This window comes from Hydra viridissima, unplaced genomic scaffold, assembly GCF_058129835.1.
Source record: "Hydra viridissima isolate aposymbiotic clone 2 unplaced genomic scaffold, HvirCarnegie_v1 scaffold_8, whole genome shotgun sequence".
NCBI classification, from domain to species: Eukaryota; Metazoa; Cnidaria; class Hydrozoa; order Anthoathecata; family Hydridae; genus Hydra; species Hydra viridissima.
The window spans coordinates 2,420,558-2,446,657 of NW_028324307.1; the positions used below are offsets into that span (position 1 = coordinate 2,420,558).

At 27.3% G+C, this 26,100-nt stretch overlaps 1 protein-coding gene across 2 annotated transcripts; it reads left to right on the forward strand.

The window, feature by feature from the left end:
- On the forward strand, positions 1–25,608 carry LOC145186744 (vacuolar protein sorting-associated protein 11 homolog). Of its 2 annotated transcripts, XM_090096724.1 has the most exons (37): positions 28–195; positions 2,099–2,173; positions 2,322–2,373; positions 2,503–2,624; positions 4,349–4,399; positions 4,723–4,791; positions 4,897–4,994; positions 6,741–6,787; positions 9,342–9,436; positions 9,638–9,730; positions 9,854–9,905; positions 10,484–10,565; positions 13,283–13,338; positions 15,639–15,718; positions 15,812–15,891; positions 16,074–16,145; positions 16,373–16,451; positions 16,527–16,571; positions 16,765–16,866; positions 17,439–17,480; positions 17,648–17,715; positions 17,910–17,988; positions 18,203–18,308; positions 18,709–18,824; positions 18,975–19,067; positions 19,188–19,238; positions 19,329–19,417; positions 19,532–19,606; positions 21,485–21,576; positions 21,790–21,875; positions 22,192–22,239; positions 22,419–22,492; positions 22,692–22,787; positions 23,202–23,261; positions 24,079–24,145; positions 24,301–24,366; positions 25,422–25,608. In XM_090096724.1, exons 1-37 carry the CDS (start codon positions 181–183, stop codon positions 25,503–25,505), a joined length of 2,757 nt encoding a protein of 918 aa, XP_089952850.1. In that variant the 5' UTR covers positions 28–180; the 3' UTR covers positions 25,506–25,608. The 2 variants fall into 2 exon arrangements, with proteins under 2 accessions (XP_089952852.1, XP_089952850.1); XM_090096726.1 differs by lacking the exons at positions 18,975–19,067; positions 19,188–19,238; positions 19,329–19,417; ... (8 more) ...; positions 24,301–24,366; positions 25,422–25,608 and having other exon boundaries at positions 1–195; positions 18,203–18,348; positions 18,709–18,788.
- The last annotated feature ends 492 nt before the right edge of the window (positions 25,609–26,100 follow it).

Here is a 26,100-nt window from a genome sequence, read left to right on the forward strand (position 1 = left end):
AAATAATTTGCGCAACAATCCCAATTTAGACCTTTTTGCGATGCAAAGAGAAATTACCTCTCAGATTTGTTTTACGGATCGCACGGAAGCATTTTCATTCCCAAATATTGAAAGTCACTCAAATTTTTAATTTAGAAAGCTGAAAGTGACTTATAAGAATATCAAATCCAAAAACAAACTATGAGCTTTAACCAGGTAAATTGGTTTCCGATTGGATATATAGTGGGACCTCGATCATAATTTTACAAAATGATAACTTTTAGGCTAAGAACTGTTAATATTAAATTAAGGATTCTTTTATGTGATTTTTTGAGATATTTTTTACGAAACTTCTTGAATCAATAAACTTCTTATTATTTATGTAGCTCTTTAACATTTAGGCACTTTTAAAAGAATTATGGAAAAAATTATGAATCTTAACCAGTGTAAATTTGATGCAGCTGCTTTTTATAATATTATATAGTTAGAATTGACATAATTCATGTTTACTAAAATATTTTAACAAGAGGAGCTATAAAACATAATTTGTCAAAGTTGAAAATGAATGTTTAACAATTGATCCTTAATTAGAATTTGAAACAATCTTAAGCCAAACGCTTTGCTATATCTTTACTTCTGTTTTATGCATTTTGATCATAACTTGTTTAAATCTTTTAACAATTATCTGCTTTATATCAAATATATCTTAAAATTTTTGAGTCTAAAAAATAAGCGAATATGTTCATGCAAAAGCAACTTTGAAATCTTGTTTTTTTTCCATTCTTGTTTGAGCAGGTGTCAATCCTATAAACACTTTACAGACCTGTGTTTACAAGTTTCTTTACTGTATTTACAGAATATTCAAAAAAGTGGCCAAAAAAATCTTTTAAATTTGTACATTCAGTGATATTTTTCAGAAATTTTTTTATTGGTCTCAGTAAGTCTGTATTTACAGGGACAGTCATTGAAAAAAATTTAAAATTTAAAATTTTTTAAAAAATTTAACTTTTGAATTAAAATAGATTAATCTAAATGACACTGACATGTTGCATAAAACCCTTAACCAAGATATAGTGAACGTTCAATGACAAGGATAAAATTATGGCTTTTTTGTTCAGAATTTGGAGAAACTTTAAAAAAATTCTTTTTTACTTTTCATTTGGATAAATTCATATGAAAGCATAGCAAATTCTTTTAAGGTAAGAAAATGATTTAGTTGTGATACAGTTTTTTTTTATTTATAAATGTTAGGGGCAATTATGATGTTTTCTTATAATTACACTATGAAACTGCCCCTCAGATTGCCAGTTAAAGTACTAGCATAACCTGAGCTTTGTGGAATACTAAGTCACCCTTAGTTGTAAGCCAACTTTACCAAATATTATGAAAAAGAAAGAAAACCTCATGGACTCTGCAAAATTTTAGTGTTCTTTTGTGTATGGATAGTGTTGGAAGAATAATTTTAGTGAATACTCTTGAGTCATTGAGTAAAACTTCATCCTGAGAATTTTTCTTTCTTTTCTGTTTAGTGATAACAAGTGAAAGGGGAATTCTCCTAGCATCTTCTGCTCTTTTGAAAAGCCCATTGTGAGATGCCTAAAAATTTTATCAAGAATGTTTAAATATTTTTGAATTAAGGATTTCTTTTAATTATGAATATTTTAGTTTTTTTGCCAACCTTACAAAACACAGAATATTGGTCTGCATTCTGTAACTACAGAGAATATTTTGATTTTATAGGATTAAATTTTTTCAGGCCTTTATTTACAGTCCTGTAAAGTACAGTCTGTAAATACAGGTCTGTATTTACAAAATCTTATATAAGTTTATAGGATTGCTGCCAGGTTGAAAATGTAACAGAGAAAATATATGCAGTAACTGACATCATACTTGCCCTTACAAACATAAAGACGGAACAATTTTGGATTAATATTAGTTAAAATTTTCAATGATCTAACAAAACCAAAAATAATTAAGTGTGCAGGTTAAAAATTGCTTTACTGTGCAATTTTTTTACTTAATTCCAATAAACCTCTATTCCAATAAACCCCTATTTGGTAAGATAAACACAGAAGGAGTTGAAATATTTTTAAAATAATGTTCACATTTTTTCTTTCAGTGGAGGAAATTTAACTTTTTTGAAAGAGAATTAATGAAAGAACCTGTTTCAAAACAGGATTTTACAAGTTTAAAGGTTGGTTTTTACTTGCTTATGCTTATTTGAGGATTATTTTAATTATTTGAGGATTGTTTATTATAAAAAATTTCATTGAGAAAAAAGAGGAATTTTTTTTTTTACTTTTATTTTAATGTTGTAAATCCCAGCACATCTCCTCTTTCAGGGAATTACAATAACATCAGCATCAAGTGGAAGAGGACAAATCTTAATAGGAGATATCTTTTCAATAAGTTTTCATGACTCAATTTGCAGATTTTTTAAAATAAAAATATCACTTGGAGTACTATTTAATTTTTCCTACTTTTAATCTAAATTGACATCATTTTCTTTAATGCCATCTTTACACAGCCAAGGTAGGCTGTATCTTTTGAACCGTGACCTTCAGCTGACTTCTTTCCAAATTAACATAATTAAAGTTACACATCTCTTTCAGTTAAAACAGCATGGGGTGCTTGTATCAATAGGGGTAAGAATATATATTACTCTTTATTTTATCATAATAATTATTGTTTTGTTTTTTAATATATTTCTAATTTGTTGCTACCACTATGTTTCATACTTTTCATTGTAGTATTTATTTATATTATGATATTAAAACTTCTAAATTATAGTTCTTTTTTTTTTGTATCATTTTTGTATTGTTATTTGAAGATATTATTTTAAAATAATTTAAATTGATTGTATTACTTGTGTTGACATTGTAGCAAGATCATCAAAAAATTGTGATGTTGATACACTATCCTATTTTGAATATCTTGTTTATTAGCTTCCTAAACTCTTGGCTCTCTAGGAATTGCTTAATGTTTATAATTTTGGTTATTGTTATTGTAAGAGCAAATGTGCCTCATCTTTGTGTAATTTCTTTTTGACAGCATCTGTTTTAAAACTGCCATAACATTACTGTTTAGATTCTTTTTCTTTTTTTTGCAATCTTACATTTGTTATCAGTAAAAATTTATTCAACTGATTAAAACAAATGCTGGATTTTGATATTAAAAATTTCATTTTGTAACTATAATTTGTAAATGTATTTTGTAATTTGGTTTGTATTTTATGAAGAAAGAGCATGCAAAAAAGCAAGTGTTTCCTCTTACTCTATTATGCAGACACCCATTTAAGATCAATTGCATGGTTACTTTCCATAATTATTAAAAAAGAGCATCATTAATTTTAATGTCAAAATCTAATTAAATGACATAAAATTTTTTAAATAAGTTTATATAAAGAATGAAAGGTGTATTGTGCTCCTTGTTTGTCTTGTTAGTCATATATTAAAACTTAATCTGTGTAACTACTTATTTGTGTAGACCAATTGATGATTCTTTTGATGAAAATTTTATGAAAATAAAATTCACTTCTTTCTGTTCATGTTCGATTTAAGGCTTATCAGAGTTTTAGGAAAAAAAGAAAAAATTTAGTTTCATAGATTCATTATGCAAAACTTCAATATAATTATAGGTTTTATAGTAATATATTGTTTTAAATATTGTTTTAAATATTGTAAAATAAAATGTTTGAAAGATTAAAAAAAAAGGCTTATAAATATATAGAAAAAAATATAACAAAAAGTGCAATAATTATACAAAATATTTTATAAATTAAATAGTTTTCTATTGCCTTTATATACAAAAGATAATAAAGTATTTATTGTGACCTACAAATATATAAATAAAAAACTGTAACTAAATGTTATCTGACATTTTGAATTTCGCTATTCAAACATGCTGGTTTAAAAGAAAATTTACCAAAGAGCAAAAAATTATAAACTTAAAATGCTTATGAGTTATTTGAATTTGTTATATATGGAATATTAAATTTCTTTCTAAAATATTCAAATACCATCTTTTCACTCTCAACCTAATAAACATTCTTAATATTCTTAATTCTGAACTTGTTTTTTAACTTGTTTTCCTCATTTTGATTTAAATACCTCAGTGAAAAAGTTTCATAGTAGTCTGTAAAAATGGTTAATTTTTTTGTAAAGTTTTCACAATTTTCAAACCACTTGAATAGTTAGCTTTAACTAGCTTTTGGAGGATCCAAGGTTTAAAAAATAAATCAGAGAAAATGATTGAATATCAGTTTTTTGAAAGTTTGATAGAAAATTGGTGATAACATCAGTGTTTTTTAAATGAACATTATATTTCTTAAATTATATTTATTATATTTACTTTTTTTGCATATATTCAGAATGATGAGGTTGGTATTAACCCAATGGTTAAAGTTTGGAGCTTTGAAAAGGTATTCTAGCCTCATTTTTGTACGTAGCTGTTTAGAAATACTTTTTGCTGCTGCTAATTAGTGCTTATTGGTCTCTAATACGATGAAACACTTTTTTTTACAAAAAAAATATGTTGCAAAAAGTGTTTCGTTATATTAGAAATCTATTAGCACTAATTCCTTAAAAATCTCATTGGCACTGAGTTTCACTGTCACTGCGATTTATGTAATAATTAACTTAATGTTTGTGATAAAATTTCCTAGTGAATTATTATTTTTCTTTTTTATTTGTTTTTTTTTTGGAATTAAAATTTATTTTAAATTTTTTATAATGTACTATTTAGCTAGATAAAGATGGAAATCCTTCGTGTGTACGAGTTTCTAGAGCTCTTGTTGGTTCTAAACCTTCAGAGGTTGGTTTTTTGTTTATATTTTTATTTATTTATGTTTGTATTATTTTATCATGATTAAAATTATAACAAGCTACAATTTAATTTCAATTTTCTGCTTCTCAATAGGTGTCATGTATTGCAGTGCATGAAAATCTAAGCCAAATGGCTATTGGTTTTGAAGATGGAAGTGTTGTTATTTTAAAAGGGGAGGTTATGAACTCAAGGTTTTTTTTAAATTCAAACTTGTTTAAAGTTTTTAGTAATTTTTTTAAATAATGCAGCTGTTTAAAGATTGAAACATGTTTGAACTATAAAATATAAAGAACTTTAAAGAACTTTTATGTTCGAATGTTCTATAAAGAACTTTTAGAAGTAAAAAATATAACTGTATGCCAATAATATATATAGTGCCCTTCAAAAAATTCAGTTTTGATAAAAATGTCCATAAAAACTATTTGCAGATTCTTTAAAAAACATATAGAGGTTTCAAATCCATTGAAATTAAAATCCTAGCTGCTTGTCCTGGGTCTTTAATCATTAATTCAAAAAAATATTTTCATCTGGTGCAGGATAAAGGGAAAACATGACAATTTTTTTAAAGTTATAAAGATGCTATCAGTTAACATTTACTTCAGTTCCCTCCCAGGTTTGTTTTAATTATTATAAACTTAGAATAAACATTAGCACCATAGGTTTCTGCAACTTATTGTTTTTTAACAGAAAAGTTCTGTTCTACCGTATCCTTGATCTCTTTAGCTTAATCTTTGCTCAATCCATGATCTAGCTTTGGTAATAACTCTTTGGTTAAATTCTTGCTCAAATTTTTAGCCCTGACCTTCATTATCATTACCTAAAATAATTGTAAAAGTTAAAAAATCTTAAAGTTTTGTTTCTGATATTTTATATTACAAATTAAAAAATGAATTTAAAAAAAAGCATGGAACTTGATAAAACAAAATTATTCCTTAATGTCTATTTTTCTGCTAATCTCTCTAGCTACCATCACCGCATCCATAATTTCTTGTGAATCTGCCCAGCAAACAGTTTTATTTTTGTCCTTCTCTTAAGTTTCACCCTCTACATCAACCATTTGTGCTATAATGTGGTATAAACTATTCAATCACTTTTTTGATGCTTGTTCTCTGTGATATGCAGGAATAAACCATTGTCTTTAGTGATGTCAGAAGTCAAGCTTCTTTTATAACCCCTTTCTTTAACATGTGCTTGATGACCAACATACCTTGTGGTAATGCATTTATAGTAATTACATTGTTTATCTTCATTAAAGTATGAATGTAAGTCATTCAAATTTTTATAAAATTTGTTTTCGATGCACATTTAATTTTTAACTAATATTGTAGTTATTACTTTTAAATTTTTTGTCCTTTCTGACCACTTTTACTTGAAAAGATTTAAAAATTTTTAATAACATAGTTGAATAGAGTGCTACTTTATCAAGTTATAATAAATTCTTTTAATTTAAAACCGAAAGTGTTAAAATATGATCTTAGTTACGCCATCAAGTTTTTTTGACATTTTTATCGACCTTGAATTTGAGGGCCACTGTGTATAAAATCAAATTATTTTAAATATTTATGGTAAAAAAAGTTCAGGAAATAGGCGTTAAAGATAAAAAGATTACAAATTAGTTAAAGCAATTTTTCTGCATTTTCATTGCATAATGCATGCTGAATGCATTATGCTAATGACTGTAATTTTGTCAGAACAAGTGGCTGTTGATTTTATGACAGTAACTTTATTCTCATTTAATTTTAATTCTTTAGGAAAGGTTGTTTTTGTTGTTTTAAAAACCAAGTTTTAAAAACCAAGTTTTAAAAACCACCAAAAAATATTTCAATTTTTTTTTTAAATATTTCTTTTTTTGCTTTTTTTTTAAATTTTTTTGAATATTTATTTGTATATATATTTTATATATATATATTTATTTTTTTTATATAATTATTTCACAGAAACAGCAAATCAAGAGTAATTCATACTGACAAGTATCCAGTGACAGGTGACATTTATATAGTTTTCAAATATATGTTAATTGGAATTAATTTTGTAAATTTAGACTATTATTGTTGTTATTCTATTTATCATTGTTATTATTATCATAGTGTCGTTCAAAATTTGAAACATCTAAGTTTACATGCATGCATTAATAACCATGTTTTGAATACTTTAGTGTTGCATTAAAAATTCTAAAAAAGCTTATTTTATGTTAGAAGACATTTTGCATGGTTTAATGTTTATTTACTTGAAGATGTACTTATCATAAAGTTTGGTTTTAATCAATAAATTAAGATGTTGTTTTTGACATTAAAATAATTTTAACTTGCAAGATAAAGTTTTACAACTTTATCTTGCAAGTTAAAATTTCTTAATTTGTCATTTTATTTTCCTATTAATATATTATTATTTAAGTTGTTGATATTAATTACCTCTCAATAATAATATTCCATAATATTTACTTTGTAATAATTTCTTAAACATTTTCATTTTTCTGAAATTTTCTTGTAACAGGAATGTTGAAGTTTTTTTTTTATTACTTTAATTTACTGTTATAATTATTTTTTATTGTTTTACTTTTAATTGTGAATTCATTTCTTGTATTCTTAACCCTTAAATGCCCAAAGCAGCATAAAATGCTCAAAAAATTCTGATTTTTGGTACAAGTAATCCTACTTGCATTAGAAAATTGGGAAAAATTTTCTTTGTCATAAAAACGATGACAATGCACTTTTTTGAGTTGTATCAAATCTGATACAACGGGCAAAATTGTACTAATATTTTACACAACTTTAATTTTTTTGACTTTATCTTAAGTGTTCTAGCCTATTTAACGTCATAAGTTGAAGCAGATTTCAAATGATTATAGATACTCAAATTAAAGGGCCAGGGAATTTATGGAAAAAAGTTAAATTATTTCACTCAACAATTAGAGGTTCACGAATGAAGAAGTGTCTTCTTCATTTGTGAACCTTTAATTGTTCCTACAAAATAAATGTTACGCTTCCTCAATTCAACTATCAAGGGCAAGTTTGTAAAGTAGTTATCAGCAAAGACTTTGAAGTTGTGTTTATCAGGCAGTGAAAAAGTCAAATTGAGTACTACATCTGCACTGATACCTAAATTTGTATCAGAAATGCTTTTTAACTTCCCTTGATAAATATTAAAGTCATACAAAAAGCGTGAAATGCCACTTCAACCCCAAAGCTTGAACCCCCACTTATGTGACTTTTTTGGCAAGTACTAATGCAGTAGGGACTTCCCTTTAAAAGGAACCATTATCTCATCAACAGTGTGAAACTCTCAGAAGGTTTTGGCGGAGCTCTGTTATCCATGTTTGTAACTTCCATATGTGGTCATTTGCTTTTTCTTCCTCGGCTATTTCTACATTGTTTACAAAATGAGTATTCCGAAGAATCCTTTCAAATTTGTTCCTTCCCATAACTGAAGAAACCCCATCATAGGTCATAAATGTTTCCCAATATGATCTTTGACTTGGGAGCCTTACCAAACCCATCCTGAGAAATACGCCAATAAACTTCTCAATATCCTTTCTTAGTATGCTTTTTTCTGCACCTTTTGATTGCAAAATATAAATATTTGTTTGCTCTGTAGTGTTGTTCAGCATCTCATCACTAACAAACAATTTTAAATACTAAAAGGGTGTTTTTTCCATATCTGGTGTTGGTGTCATTCCAGGCTCCTTGAAGGTTACATCATCTAGGGGTTCAAAGTTCTTACTTCTCCATATGTAAGTAGTTGGTGTGGTATTATTTTTGTTAATAGGTGTCTCATTAGCATTCTCAACTGGTCTTGATGCTATACATGCTAATGGCTCATCATCACTTGTTGAATCATATTCATTCTCACTTACTTCTTCAATATTAGTATTGGCTACATCATTTCCCAAATCAAACTCATTGTCACCTTCATCACTCTCCCCAAAAACACTTTCTCCATCAAATACATAGTTTAAAACATCAGAGACAGTTATCTTTTTATTTTTATTCATCTAAACAAATATACAATAAAACTTTTTTCTACATTTGTTTAAATGAATGAAAATAAAAATTTGAACTTTTTTGAAAAAGCTTTTATACTTAAATGCCCATTGTATCAAATTTGATACATACAAATGCAAATAGCAAATGTTATGCATATTTGATAACCAAAAAGCATGAAATAGTAAAGTTTTCCTGCACCTTGATTCTAAAAAAAAAGTAAAAAACAGCACAAAAATTTATAAAACCAATATGAAATAGAAGTAAAAACAACACTTGGTAAACACCATGTGAACCACTCCTTGCAAATGCCGTTTTCAAATGTTTATAAACTGAAAAATCTACCCGGATAAAAAGTACTAATTGTACAGAATCGAAAAATTCACTTCTCACATTTGCAACAAGGGGTGTTTTCAGATAAAAACAAGCTTCCATTTAAAAAATACAGTGGTTTAAAATGTGTTTATCAGATCTGATACCTGGGGTCATTAAGGGTTAAATGAATCGCTTTCTTGATAAATATGCTCTGAATTAAATTTTGTTTACATTCTTTTTTAGGTCTTGCATATAAACAACATGGTAGCAATATAATTTTGTTTGTAACTACTACCAAATGTGTTCTTTCATACAATGTAACATCTTCAGATTTAAAGGTTTGCTTTTCGTTTAAGTTTTTTGGTGTTTTAATTTTTTTGCTAATATATTTTTTTTCTTTTTATTTCTCATAATTTATGTAATAAATTGCACAGCTTATGTAACAATGTTAAATAAGTGTCATAAGTAAATGCATAAAATCATAAAAATGCTTATCTTTACTAAAAATTAAACTTGTTTGAGTGTATGTTTTATTGCAGGAAGTATTGGAAGAAGGTTTCGGTGCAGCTACCAATTGCTCAGCAATCAATGATGTTTCAACTGAAAATCAATTTGTTGTTGCCACTGATGATGTTAGTTTGACCTTTTTTGTTCTCTAAAAAACTGATGAGATGTTAAATAATTTTGAGAAATGATAAAATCTAAAATTTCTGGTTATATTTAAAATAATGCTTGTGTTTCCTTTGCTTTTCCAGGGCCTACATTTTTACCACCCAGAAGGAAAAAGAGCTTGCTTGGCTTTTGAAGGTTAGTATTTGTATAAGTTATTTTTTAAATAAGTTGCAAATAATAATTTTTAAGCATGCATAGTTGTTTTATTTTCTGAAATAGGATTATATTGTCATTAAAAGTTGCAGTGGTAAGGAGTAATTATATGATCCAGATGGATTCAATATCAATTTTGTAATAAACATAAATTTTGCTTTGAATTAAAAAAATAACATTTTGTTCATTTTTACTTTAAAAATTTTTATATGTACAAGTTACATAGTAATGAGAATGTATAAATTAAAAAAGCATATTGTCTAAAAAAAAGCTGTTTGGTTAAAACAGTTGCATTTTCTTTGAATTAGTTAATAAAGGATTTAAAAGTTATCTAGATTTAATATCGTACTTATAAATATATATGTTGTAGTTTTACATTACAATAAATTCATAAAAATTAGTTGGGGTGGTGGAATGCTTTTTGAAAAAATCGCTCAGAAATGAATGTGTTAATTGCCTAAATTTATTAATGTAATATATATTTTTTTTTTAAAAAAGAAATTTACTATTTATGAAAAAGTTTTCAAAAAAACAATCTATAATCACTTATAATGATTTAGGTGAGAAGAAGATGGTGACTTGGTTTCGTGGTTATCTGGTTGTTGTAAGTAAAGAGATGAAACAGCTTCCAAAAACTGCAGGGTAAATTTTAATAGTAATTTCTTTTTATAACCTTCTAGAACACTGTTTCAAAAAGTAACTTCCCACCTAACTTTTCTAAGCTAGAGAAACCCTCTGATTGATTGATAGTACAGGTAAATAAAGAAATCCTCTGGAGGGTTGGTACCTAGAGGGTTGGTACCTAGAGGGTTGGTACCTAGAGGATAAAAAAAAATACTGATCCCAAAATCAACCATTGGCATCTGTTAGAGAATATTGCATTTTAAGTTTTTGCTTTTAATGACCAAGTATAAAAAAAATTAAAGTAAGAAATTTTGATGACTTTTTGCTTTAAAGCTCATGATAACATCAGGTACAGAAAATTCAATGCTAAAATATTACCTACCATTAAGAAAACAAATAAAATTGTTTGAAGTTTTATCTTCAAAGATTAAACTCTTGTGGTAAAAAATTTTTGTAATTAAATGTATGGAAAATTTAAAGTATGCAATTAATAGTATAAAAACTAAAAGTGGATAAAAGTTCTGGGCAAAATAACATTGAAGTTCTTGCCAGTGTTTTTAGACTTCAATTCAGTCTAAAAACACTGACAAAAACTTCAACCTGTGATAGACAGATTTGCAAGACTATTTGTGAAAAGCCAAGTTTCCCTGAAAACTGAAATATTCCAAGGCTTCCAAAAGTTCCAAACTCTCAAAGCATTCTAGAGAAAAGATGTGTGAAGTGCTTTTTTTGTCATTGATCAAGATATTTATCATGTATGTACAAAGACTACTCTACATAAGAACTTGGTAGAAGCCACAACAAAAGACAGAGTTGCTACTGAGACAGTTTAAGTAATTGCTTCATCTGCTGCTTGTCCACATGGAACTGTCTAACTCTTTCATGCACAAGGAGGCAGTCCATTTAAAGTCCTTCCAGGTAAATATTATCTTTGTAAGATGATTTTGACTTTTTATTAGTACAGATAGTTTGGAAATATTTCTTAAATTCTGGCTGTACCTCACATTCAAATCAAGCGATACTATAGAGGTTAGTTGGCAGGACTAGATTTCAAGAAGCTCTTAAAAAGCATAGGCTCATTTCAGGAGCTTGCTGAAAGAGAATCTGCATTCCAAGTTTTAGGCTACATTGACACACTGCAAAAGTTCAGTGCAGTTGTTGAGTCTTGCTTTGGAAATGAGCTTGACAAAGTCTACTCTGAAAAAATCCAAAGCTTCATGGATTTCTACTTTACTCTCAATTGTTCTATAACATCAAAAGTTCACATGGTCTTTTACCACATTCGTCATTTTATCAACAGAAAGCAATGCTCTCTTGGAATCTTCAGTGAGCAAGGAACAGAAGCTCTTCATCATGAATTAAAACTCCACTAAAAAAAATTCAAACTTTTAGAATTTGTTCCTGGTTGTCTTCAATATGCAGAGTACTATACCAACTGTCTGGTTGATCTCAACGGCAAACACATGTAAAAAGTGAAAAATGTAAACTCTGTTTAGAATTGTGATAATTAGTCCAATATATAGAAGAAAGTATTTTTTTGTTTGTTTTAATTTTAAGAATTTCCTCATCCTTTATTTTTTATGTCATATTATGAAGTGTTTATGATGGAAAATATGCTTTGGAGTCATAAAAATTCCCTAGTTGATTGTTTTGTACTTTTGTATTTAAAAACAAAAACTTTTGGGTAAGAAAAGTTAGGTGGGAAGTCATTTTTTGGAACAGTGAGCAATTTATGTTTATCATTTCGTCATATGCCAACTATTAGCCTATTATTAAATTTTGTTACAAAAAGTGTAAAGCTTGTCTTTTTTATTTAAAAAATTTAATATGTAGAAGCCTTTTTTATAAAATCTCAAAAAATTACTTTAATTGTTAAACAAGTTGCTAAACATTTTTCATTTCTACAAATTTTTACCAGCCATAATGATTAGGACACTTATCAGCTGTTTTTTTTTTTTTTTTGCTGTACAAAATTTATGCAGCAGTTGCTTTTGATTCTTTTTTTCATGTCAAAAGAACCAGAGATTTATTTGTTCAACTGAAATCAAAATAGCTGTTTATAGATAAAATCAAGATCCAATTGACAGTGATAGCATTGGCAAGAGCTGTCTAAACAAAACTAAACAAAGTTGGCATTTCATCTGGATATTAGAATAACCTACCTGTGACAATCCCTTAGCAAAATACAACCACAGTATGATTACAGATTTTGTTTGTATTACAAACCTTCAACAAAGAAATCAATTCTCATGATTTTACAAAGTTTTGTGCTTCTGGTGATTCCCAGTAAGCCAGATGGATGACAAAGGGAATTTATTGATGACTACTGTCCCTACCAATGATCTACTGATACCTCAACTTATTTAACACTTTAAACCAGTTTACAAGAAAGTTGCAGAGATTGCAGTAAAGAAAATGTGTTTTTTTTTAGTGTAATCTCAGTAAAGACTTTACCACTCTTATCATTATCACTCACATAATTGTTGAATAAAGACTTTTTTTTGTCTTTATTCAACAATTATGTGAGTGATAATGATAAGAGCATTGTCATTGTACTTTTAAAAAAATCTGTTTCCAGAAGATTTTTGTTAAAAGTTCTTTAGGGATCAGTTTTTATCATTTGGCTGCAATTAAATTTTTACTAGGCTTTTCTCAAACCTCAGTAACTGAGAGAGTGTGCAGTGTAAAAAAAATTATTGTGCTTGTTTTGTTTATCTTTGTATTCTTATTTTTAGAACTGGATTGAGTATGAATATCTTAACATTGTATGATATTGAAAATAGATTTATTGGTAAGATTTTGAACCTATTAAAAGGTTGATTTTATATGCATGTATGTATGTATGTATGTATGTATGTATGTATGTATGTATGTATGTATGTATGTATGTATGTATGTATGTATGTATGTATGTATGTATGTATGTATGTATGTATGTATGTATGTATGTATGTATGTATGTATGTATGTATGTATGTATGTATGTATGTATGTATGTAATGTAATGTATGTATATATGTATGTACTATAGTGGCATAAAGTAAGTATACACCATTGAGTTTTGCATACATTTATTATTTTAAGCAATTAAAAACACTGTAAATTGTTGCAAACACAATTTTTATTTATCAGAATCATCAAAAACAACACTCTGTATCAAGAACATGCAGTTTGATCAATATTTAGTATGGTAACCTCACGCTTTAATAACATGTTTCATACGGTTTGGCATTGACTCAAACAGGCGAGTAATTGTAACATCATCAATATTGTTCCATGCATCTTGCAAAATTAACCAAAGACTATCCAAGTTAGATGGCCTCTTTCCTTCAATGTTCTTTGCCATAACGCTCCACAAATTTTCAATTGGATTCATTTTCGGGCTATGAGCAGGCCAATCAAGTATTGCCACCTGATTACGCCGAAGAAAATCTGTGACAGTCTTGGCCTTGTGGCATGGTGCATTGTCATGTTGAAAGAAGAACGAGTTAAGTTGCCCAAACAGTGCACTAGCAGAAGGAAACATTGTGTTTTGTAGTACATCAATGTACTGGTGTTGGTTCATACTTCCAGTACATCGATAAAGGTGCCCAAGCCCATAGCCAGACATACACCCCCAAATCATTAAACTCTTTCCTCCATGCTTGACAGTTGGCGCAATACAGTTTTTACTGAATTTTTCACCAACTCTTCTTCGCACAATTACTCGTTTGGAACTAAGGAACAACTCGAAAGAACTTTCATCACTGAACAGGACATGTTTCCAATCATCTACTGTCAAGTCTTTGTGTGCTTTGGCAAATGCCAATCGTCGACGAACGTTTGTAGCTGAAAGCAGTGGCTTCTTTGCAGCCACACATCCACAAAGACCTGCTTTCAGAAGGCGCTGACGTACAGTTCGAGTTGCCAGAGTAACCCCATGTTCTTCAGAAAGTTTTCGACCGAGTTGAGGGGCAGTGAGTCTACGATCCTGCAAGGACATTCGAACTAACACTCTGTCAGTGTGTGGAGTTGTTTTCTTTGGTCTTCCAGATCGCCTCTTATCAGCTGTTGAACCAGTTTCGATATGTTAATCTATTATTTTCTTAATACCATTGGTGTTGCTTTAAGTTCTCTGGCTATTTTTCTTAAACTTGCACCTGTTTCTGCCAAGAACACTGCGCAAAGTCTTTCTTCTGTTGTCAGTCGACGATATTTGGGCATACCTTCAAATATAAAAATGAATAATTACACAAAATATATCAGACAAATGGCCAAATATGAATAATGAAAAGCCAAAGACATTAATTAATCAGTATTAGCTTAAACTAACAAATTGTAACTAAAAATTCTCTAAAACCCAACATGCATCTCAACAATGGATAATAATAATTTATTAATGACTTGGCCTTAAGTCAAAACTGGTCAGAACCATTTTGAAAGTTTTTAGGACAATAAAAAAAAGTTGTTTGTTAATTGTTATTAAAAACTTAATTATAATAACAATACTATAACATTGTAAAACAATTACTAACCTTGTCTTCAAAATTTGCACAATTAAACAATACAAAGTTAACTCTTTAAAGTTTAATTTTTACTACACAACATGAGTCACACTTGCTATTGTAAACAGGAAGTGCAAAGAATATTGATTAAGTAAATTCACAGAATGCAATAATTGCTTCTATTATGTTTCTAAAAATAAGAAATACCACATTAAACTATTATTTTTATGATTTGGGTAGGGTGTATACTTACTTTCTGCCGCAATAGTATGTATGTATGTATGTATGTATGTATGTATGTATGTATGTATGTATGTATGTATGTATGTATGTATGTATGTATGTATGTATGTATGTATGTATGTATGTATGTAGGTATGTATGTATGTATGTATGTATGTATGTATGTATGTATGTATGTATGTATGTATGTATGTATGTATGTATGTATGTATGTATGTATGTATGTATGTATGTATGTATGTATGTATGTATGTATGTATGTATGTATGTATGTATGTATGTATGCATGCATGCATGCATGCATGAATGCATGTATGCATGTGTATGTGTGTATGTATGTATGTATGTAATTTTTCTTTTTCAGCGTACTCAGCACCTTTTCCAGATGTAGTTGCTGTCTTAGGAGAATGGAGTTGTTTACATGTTCTTACTGCAGATGGAAAGGTTTCAATTTTTTTGAAATTTTTCTTAATGTTTTTTTTTCTTTGTAGTTTCAAAAAATTCAAGTTTTTCAATCAAATTTTTTCGCTTTTTAAGATTTTCCAGTTAGAAGAAAAAGATACACAAACCAAATTAGAAACATTGTTTCGGAAAAACATGTACGACATGGCAATCAGGTATGAAAAATCTTTTTTGTGAATTTTTGGCTAAAAACTTTTCATAGATTTTTTATAAAAATAAAAAAATAAATAAAAAGAAGTTGTAAACGATGTTGCAGTTTTTTCTTAACCTAACTTTCTCTTCTCTTGATTTCTTTTTTATTGAATTTAAGTTTTGTATCTTTACTCCTTTTCTTCAGCCTTGCCAAAAGTCAGCAGTATGCAGACGGCCTAAATGAAATTTTTAGAAATTATGGAGACCATCTCTACGGGTTCAAATTTTTTAATCTGAAATTCTTTTTTTATTGTTTTGTGTTATTTTTTTTTCTGTGTTAATTTTTTTTTTCTTTATTGGAATAGATCTTAAACTTCATCTAATTTTTTGCCATTATTCAAAATTTTAATACATGAATTAAATTTTAAAATGGAAAAATATATTTTTAATTAAAAATGGTATAATACTATTTATAATAACAATTTGTCTTAACACTTCTTTTAGCAAGGGTGACCATGATGGAGCTATTCAGCAATATATACGCACAATAGGGCACTTAGAACCTTCATATGTTATAAGAAATGTGAGTTGTTAGTTAAATTTGTTAAAAATTTTATGACTCAAGTAAAAAAGTTTTTTAAATTTCAAAATCTTTTAGTTTTTAGATGCACAGCGGATTCACAACTTAACTGATTATTTGCAGGTAAAGTTGAACAAAATTTATCTATATTTCACCATCACTAACTTTTTCAAAATGCTTTTGCTTCATAAACATTTGAATGATATTTTAAAATAATTTTTACAAGTAAAAATTTAAAACTTATAAAAATTTATTTACAATAATCTTGAAGCTTTTAAAAATTTAAGTTTTTGCATTTGTTTTTTTTATATTTCAGGCATTACATGAAAAAGGACTTGCAAACACGGATCATACCACTCTTCTAATAAATTGTTACACAAAGCTTAAAGCAGTTGATAAACTTAACAGTTTTATAAATGTAAGCTTTAATTATTCCACACTTCTAATCAATTTTTACTTATTTATTTCTAATCAATTTGTATGTATGTATGTATGTATGTATGTATGTATGTATGTATGTATGTATGTATGTATGTATGTATGTATGTATGTATGTATGTATGTATGTATGTATGTATGTATGTATGTATGCATGTATACATGTATGCATGTATGCATGTATGCACATTAAAATAATTATTCTAAAAAATGTTCAAGCTTGCAATTGAGTTGCATGAAAATTTCATTTGCATATGATGTATAATAAAACTGTAATCCTAAATATATGAGGATAATAAAGCTATAATACATGTCAAAATTTATGTTTGTTGATTACAAAAACATTATTTGTGCAAAAGGGATGAATTTCCACCAGAATCAATGAAATACTAATATATGCATGTAGGTTTAATCACATATGTACCAAAATCAGTATTTTTGGAGATATGACCAGTATGACATCATAGGTACCATGCCATCATAAGCAGCTTTCCCCCTATATCTGGTTGTACACATTTTTGAATCTTTGAAAGAATTACATTTTTATTTTAGACAGGTAAAGAGCTTAACTTTGATGTGGAAACAGCTATAAAGGTTATTTTTTGATTCTCTAAAAATATTTTTTTATACTTGGGTTTTCATAATTACTCTCAAATTATATTGTTATTTTATGCATGTTTTGAATAATTACCTTGAAATTATATTGTTTTTATTTCTTATCAGTTCTTTGCAATATTTTACTTTTTATTTTTATGCTTAAGGTTTGCAGACAAGCTTGTTATTTTGAACATGCATTACAACTAGCAGAAAAGAAAAAACAGCATGAATGGTAAAATATTTTATTTTATTTATGTAAGTAATATATTTCTCTGATCAAGAAACAAGTGAAAAAAATTTGAAGTTTATTTTTTTAAAAAGTATGTCATAAAGTGGAATATAAAAATATATATGTATCAAGCATGTTCTAAATTTACTAAAAACACTCTTTTTGTCTTTTAATTGGGTTCTTTTTTTTATATTTAGGTATATTAAGATTCAGCTTGAAGATATAAAAGATTATGATGCAGCGTTGACGTACATGCATAAGCTTCCATTTCAAGAGGTTTTTTTTGTTTATACCAAAGTTTTTTTATAATTGATTCTTCGGATTATTTTTATTATGATATTGTATTCCTTAGAAAATCTTTAGTTTTTAAAAAAATGGTATATTGTATTATAACTTTTCTTGTTATTGTTACTATTATTACTAATATTGGTGTTATTCGTAATACTATTGTTATTATTATTTGTTATTACTGTTTTTATTAATGCTTCAGGCTGAGAATAACCTCAAAAAGTATGGTAAAACATTAGTAAACAATGAAGCTGAAAAAACAACAACGTTTCTAAAGGAGCTGTGCACCAATTATCAGCAAACTGAAGGTGTGACTTAACTGTTTAAAATCGGAAAAAAGGAAAAAAGGTGTTGATAAATATATTTTATGTTACATTAAACAAACAAAAAAAAAAGGTTAGCTGCGATTACTAGGTGATTGACATGATTGTGCTTTTGTATTATATAGTTAATAAATATATTTAACTTTTTTCCACACACAATACTATAAATTTTTGTTAGGTTTTATTGCTCATTGTTTTTTTGTCAGCATTTATTGCTCAAGCTCTCAATTCCTCTAACAAGACTTTTTAACTTTGTGATCTGGAGAATTTAAAAGTTTGGGAGCACCATAATTGATATTGTTGATTATAAATAATTTGGGGAAATTTAAATTTCATGATGTTAGAAATTATTTAGAAGTTTTTGTCAATAATATTTTTATTTCAGCTGTTGTTGAAACCAATGCAAAGCAAGGATTACAGCGTGCACATCCAGTTGATTTCATTCACATATTTGTACATGAAAAATCAAAGCTTAAAGATTTCCTTGAGTATATTGTTAAAGTATGTTTAAGCAGCAAAAATTTTGAAGTTTCATTTAATAGAAACCTAATGAAGTTTTGAAAATATTTTAGATTTTTCTTTTTCTTTTTTTTCTTTTTTAAAATAGAAATACAGATGTTTATAATCTTTATGTAATTTTGTATTTAATAGAAGCGTAATGATTGTTCAAGTATAATCTACAACACATTGCTAGAGCTTTACTTGCACGATGCATCAATTTTTATTGCTGAAAAAAAATATGAGGTATTTTGTTAACTACAAAAATTTTTAAAAAAAGTTGTAAAAGATTGTCACTTATTTAAAAAAAAAACCTTGCTTTAAAGCATCCTCACAGTTCATCATCCACCATCCCTATTTTTTTAGAAGGGTGCAGAGGAAGAAAAGAAAGCGTTAGATTTGTTAATTAATTCTGAGGTAATATAGAAAAGTCTTTTTTGCTTCTTTTTAAATTATTTAATAAGCTTTATACTATAAGTTTGTTAATGTTTTTGAAACACCTTTTAGTCAAAGTATGACCTTGATCATGCCATGGTACTTACGCAGATGCATAATTTTAAAAGAGGGATCTTATTTCTTTATGAGAAAGCCAAGTCGTAAGCTTTATTATATAATTGAAATTTTAGTTAAAGGAATTTCTTTCTTTTCTTTATTTCTTTTTTTTTTTTTTTTTTTTTAAATGTAGTAATTAAATTTTTTCTTTTATCAAGTTTTCAACAGATTTTGCGCTATCACATGGAAAACGATGAGTATGATGCAATAATTTCAGATTGCAACAAATATGGGTAAAATTTTGTTTATTGGTATTTTATCAGGATTGGAAAAAACCCAGCCCGGGGTTTTTTAATTTTTTTGGGTTTTTATTTGGTTTATTTGGATTTTTTTTAAGTTAAAATAATTTTATCCTTAATTTTGATCCACAGATGAGCTTAGCCTAGATCCACAGCTTAGCCTAGATCCACAGCTTAGCCTAGATCCACAGCTTAGCCTAGAAAGCTTAGAAATGAGCCTAGAAATGATATATTTTTGAATTTTATTTTTACAGACATTAGTTATAGATATTTATTGAACCTTTGGAGACTGTTTCTTTTCATCAATTAAAATCTTCTAAGAGTTTAAGTAAATTAAACAAAAGAAAGCCATTTACAAATGGAAGAAAAAGAAGATGTGAGTGGAAGGAAGTTTCCAAGGTAAATAAAAGCACAATTATATGTAATCATTCTAAAATGAAGATTATTAATAAAGTGAAATGTGTTTGTGCACATCTTATGAACGGAAGTATGTTTGGAAGATCAATCACCAGTAGTAATAGTGTTTTTGATGCACCAGATCTTTTGAATGTGTTGGTTTCTGAAAGTCCTACATCCAATAACTTGAACAAGTAAGGTAAAACCTTCTGATCAATTTTGTTGTCAGATTAGAAAGTTTAAAGAATTAACTTGCTTCTGTGGCCTGGTTATGTTCTTCCAAACTGCAAGAAGTAATAATAAGAACTACTGGGTTATGTGTATAATGATCTCTCTATTAAAGTTTGTACACTTAATTCATGATGGGAAAAAGAGTTTTTTGCATAAGGTTGTTGATTCTGGAGCAGAGAAGAAAACTGCAGATTGTAGATTTTTAATGAAGCAATCGAAGAGATAAAAACTAATAATTTTTAGTATGGCAAAGATGAGTTTGTTGTTTGTACAGACAAATAGGCTAAGATTGTGAAGACAAGGGGACTGGCTATGAAAAAGTATCCAGTGTTCATTACATGAGTTTGCTGTAAAAAGATATTAGCAAAATTTTCCATCTTGAAGCAGAATGCGGAAGAAGTATTTCAGAAATGTTTACCTTGTCCATGGACTGCTGAAGGAAAAAGGTGTTATATCACAGTTGCCTAATGAGACAAGTTCAAAATTGCAAATTGCATACTTAGAGACCTACAAGTGGAGCTACAGCATTTATTCCAAGATCTGAGGAGAAAACATGAAAAAAGTAATAACAAACATTTGGAAGTTATTTGACAACATCGGATTATACAGAAGTTAGCAATATTCTTGAAAAATGAAGACATTCAGAGCCAACCAAGGCAAAATGCAAGGAGACTCATCTCTCTGATGCTATTCACATCTGGAATTCACTGATGATTAACAATGACCTGGTCCATTACCATGGTGTAAAAAAAAAAGAGGTTTGGAGCAGCTATGCAGCCCTATCACTTTCTGATTGTATGATGGATCACTGTTACCTTGATGAGAGGAAGGCATCAATGGATAAAAACTCAAATTAATAGCAGCTGTTAGAGAGCGGAACCTTATTAGCGTTCTGTATAAGCTAGCTCTCGAGAGCCAGGTAATGCTCTCTAAAGGTGTGCTCTCTGCAGACATCAAACTCCCTCAAATGTTGGCCAGTTGTAAAAGAGAATTCAGCTTGTGTGTCTAACAGTGAAAATTTATCCCATTTTGTGATTTTTGGCATACCTCCATTTTCTAGCAACCTGAACTAAAACTAAAAATATCTAAAATAAAGTAAAAAACTCTAAAAACCACTTCACCTCCCAAAAAAACCCCACTTTTTGGTAGGTTATTTGGGGTGGGTTTTTTTAAATACCAGCTGTGTATTTTTTAAAGGTTTTTTAATTCTTGTTGTATTTTAATATCTTTTTATTTTGTTTGTAGCGATAAAGATGTTAGTTTATGGAGTCAAGCCCTGTCTTATTTTGCAAAAAAGGAAGAAGAATGCAAGACTCATATTGCACAAGTTTTAAATCGTATCCTAATATATTTTATTAATCTCATGAGAATGATAGTGTTGCATAATTATGTTTTATTAATCACATGAGAATGATAGTGTTGCATAATTATGTTTTCCTAATTTAAACCATCAGTTATTTTCTGGCTTCATTATTTAACCCACAGTTATTTTTTTGCTTTTTTTTTTTTTTTTTTTACAATTTCAATTTCTACTTAACTTACTTATAAAGACATTGATAAGTTTAAGCTTATGTCTCCACTTGAAGTTATACAAGAACTTTCTGAAAACTCAACAGCATCACTTGGCATTGTTAAGGTTGATTTTTTTTCTTGATTTTTTTCTTTTTTTTTTTTTTTAACAATTTTTCTTTTTTTAACCAGTTTCTAAATGTTTCTTTTCTTAAAATACTTACAGAGTAAAAGGCACATTAAGAAAATTAAGAATTAAGAAAAAATGAGTTGTTTAAAGTTGTTTCCTTCTCACAGTTTTTTCTCTTTACAAAACTTTCTTTGCAAAATAAGAAAAAAAAAAAAGAGTCTACTGGATTCACTCTACTCACTAGACTCAATCTTTGCAATAACTTAATCATTTTTCTTTAATCAGCCTTTTTTTTTGTATTCACTTAACAAAGGATTATGTAATCCGACAATTACAGCAAGAGAATGAGCAGATAGTAAAGGTAAAAGTATTTCATTTAAACATTTTTCAATGTTTTTTAGCATGTTATTAACTATCATATCTTAATCTTTATTAAAAAAAAGTACTGGGTGCTAAATATTGAGTGTGTCAATTTACTAAGGTTTAAAATTCAGACTAGAAATGCATCTTATCAATTTTTTAAACATAAAATTTTTCTAGGATGAATCATTGATAAAAAAATATAAGGAAGAAACAGAAAAGATGGCCAATCAAATTGAAGAGCTGAAGACCAGGTGACTTTTTACTTTCATGTTTGTTTTGCTTTCTTTGAACTTCGAACTTTATGTGTACAAAGAATCTGTTCTATAATAATTAAAAATTTCAGACTTTTTATCATTAGTCTTACTTTTTAACTTTTAAATTTTAATTGATTTTCTTTTTAGTCTTCATTTTTTATACTATTATAAAAACAAGTTCATCTTTTATATCTAGTGCCAAAATTTTTCAAAGTTCAAAATGTATGATTTGTTCCCGATCATTAGAATTACCCGCTGTTCATTTTTTATGTGGTGATTCATTTCATCAAGCGTAAGTATAACAAACATATTTCTTGTATGAAACAGAAAATGTATTACTAAAATTATGTAAAGTTGAAGGTAAATGCAAAAACAATATTTATCTTAATATTTTTATATATATATATATATATATTTATAGTTGCATAAACAATTAAAATTTTTGAATTTTTTTTTTTTTTAAATACAAATTCATAATTACAAATCTTCATTATTTATCTTTTTTTGATGTTTTAAAAATTTCCAGTGTTATCTTTTTACAATAATGTGATGGTGTTATTTCAAATTATTAATAATATAACATTCCAGTGAATGTAGTTATGTAACTTTATAGAATAGAAATGATTTAATTAGAGTTTATTGAAAATTTTTTGAAATTTTTTTTTTTGTCAATTTAAAAAAATAATTAGTTTAAAATTTTGTGCAGGTGCTTTGAGAGTTATTCTGACAGTGATAATGAATGTCCAGTATGTACTCCAGAGAATCGGTTGGTAATCTTTATAGATATATTTTTTTATATTTTTAGTTATATTTTGAGAAGTTTTTTTTATTAAAGTACACATATATGTATATATATGTGTGTGTGTATATATATATATATATATATATATATATATATATATATATATATATATATATATATATATATATATATATATATTAGGGTAATATTATATGATATTATATATATATATATGCATATGTATTAAATATCATATAATTTATTGGGTGCCACAAGAAGACCAAAGTTTTGTATTTAATGTCTGAATGCATTAAAAACAAATAAATTGCAAAATTTGAGATCTAATAAGTTCATGAGTTTTCTAACAGAGAAGATGATGATATCTATTTTTGCTATTTTTATGTAATAAATATAAGTATAACAAGCTGAAGTTTGTCTCATTCTTAGTTCAAAGGTATTTTGGTCCATACTGAGCAAAAAACACCATATATTAAAATTTGCCTGTTAATAGAGTTGGGAAACATAGCGTGGATATTAAGTTCTAAAATCTATATAGCTTTTAGTTTATTCAGATTGAATTGCTTGAAGTTTCTGCAACAGTGTGATGTTTATAAGCCAGGTCATCTTCAGATCATCTTCAGAACACTCTGTACCTTCTTCATCTGAACTGCTACTGCAAAAGTTTCTCAGTTTACATTTGCTGATATGTTTAAAATAGTTTACGTTTTCTTAAAACATACAAAAGAAATTATTACAATTTATTATATAATTAACTAAAATATTTAAATATAGTAGTCACTTAAAACAGACAGCTATATTACTAACTAAAAATTTTCTTTAGTAAAGTTATGGAAATTATACATGCACAAGAACACAACAATGACCTTCATGAACAATTTAATCAACAGGTCAACATTTCATGATTTGTTTTATATTTTTTGTTATTGTTGTTATGGTAATTGTTGTTATGGTTATTGTTATTCACTTTTTTGTTTAGTGATACAATTTGTTTACAAAATATAAACTTCAACACTAAATTACCTTTTATTTTCTACTTTTGTAGTTGGAAAGATCAATGGATGGTTTTTCAGTTGTTGCTGATTATTTTGGTAGAGGTGTTTTTAAAAAGGTTTGTAGGATTTGTGTATCTGTAAAGGAAAAGTTGTCAATGCGTAATATTTTTAATTGAAAGACCCAAAAAAGAGCAAAGAATCTTTGGTTAAATATTACACAGATATTATAATGAATTAAATGTTGTTGTTTTTTTTTTAAGTAATTATCTTTAAATCAATTTAAATTATTGTTAACTTATAGATATTTTAAGTTGATTTCTTAACTATAATACTACATTCACTTACATAATAAAAGAAATCAGTATCAATCATCATTCCAATTTGATCAATTTCATGTCAGTGGTGTGTATTAGTTAAAAAACTACTACTCTTTGAAAAACAAAAATATTCAAGGAACTTGATCCATACTAGTTTTTTACCCAAATCTTTTTATTTTGTAAAAAATCTAAAATAAACTTGTTGGAAAGTTTTTTACCTAAACAGCAAGTTGCAGCACGTAACGCGCTCATTCAATTTTCAACCTATGATCTGACATTTAAAGCATGTTAATGAAATTACAGAAACATGAAATCAATTTTCAATACTTTTCAGTCAGAGAGTAAGAGAAAAGTAAGAGGAAAAAAATCTATTTTTATAAATATAGTTTCAATTTTTTGTGATTTTTTGAATTAGTGATTTTATAGCCTTGCTCACTTTGTTTTCAAACGTAATGCTTTAAGTCATTTCTTCAAATGCTATGGTCTTTAATTGAACATCTTATTACTTTCTATCTCTTATAAGTTTCAACTCTTTAATGGGCTTCTTGTTTTGAAGTTTTTTTTACTTGTAAACATATGGAATTTTCTGAAATATAGAAACTGTTTTTATTTTATTATCAACTCAAAATAGTAAAGTAACACAGTCTTGATGAAGTCAACTCAGATTTGATCCTAAGATCAAGTCTGACTTGACCACCCCAAGGCTGGTATGAAGTCTTTTCCAAGGCAGCAGACTATAATTTTTACTTGCCTCTAAATGTTAGTACATTCCATTTAAGTAATTTAAAACAATTGCGTTATGTTGCTACTCATATGTTATTAGTTATTTTATAGTGTATTCAATTTTTTGGTAGGTTACGATATATACAGATATGAAGACACAACAGCCTCTCCTTGATACTAACCTCTTTTCTGATCAGGGTACACGGATCAGTTAATATTGAATGTTTTTTAAACTTTTATATTGTCAAATTATTGTAATTTTTTTAAAGGTGAAATTATGTATAAATTAATTGAAAAAATCATGCAGTTGTTTTGTTGTTTTTATGTTATTCTCTTTAGATAAAATAAATAGCATCAATTCTTTTTTCAATAATTCAACAATACTCTTAAATTTTTTGTATAATTTTATTTGAATTAGCTTTGTTTCGCCATACACAATATAAAGGTAGTTTAAACTTTTATTTGTATGCTTTTTATGGCTTCTTTGCACTTGAAGTAAGTTAGTGGAATTTGGAAACATTATTTTCATGATTTGAAGTTGGTTCTAAGAAGAAGAAAAAAGAAAAGTTATTATTTTAAATTAAATTACAAATTTAAAAATATAGAATTATTTTTTTTATTTTGAAATAATTTTATTATATATATGTAATAAAATTACTAATATATATATATATATATATATATATATATATATATATATATATTAGTATATATTAGTAATTTATATAAAAAATACTTAAATAAAATAAAATTACTAATATATATATATATATATATATATATATATATATATATATATATTAGTAATTT

Bases quoted from the DNA above. Each gene is read 5' to 3' on its own strand.
- LOC145186744 (XM_090096724.1), top strand. The intron at 13,339-15,638 runs GTAAGATTTTGA...TTTCTTTTTCAG, and splicing joins TATTGAAAATAGATTTATTG to CGTACTCAGCACCTTTTCCA. The intron at 23,262-24,078 runs GTTGGTAATCTT...AATTTTCTTTAG, and splicing joins GTATGTACTCCAGAGAATCG to TAAAGTTATGGAAATTATAC.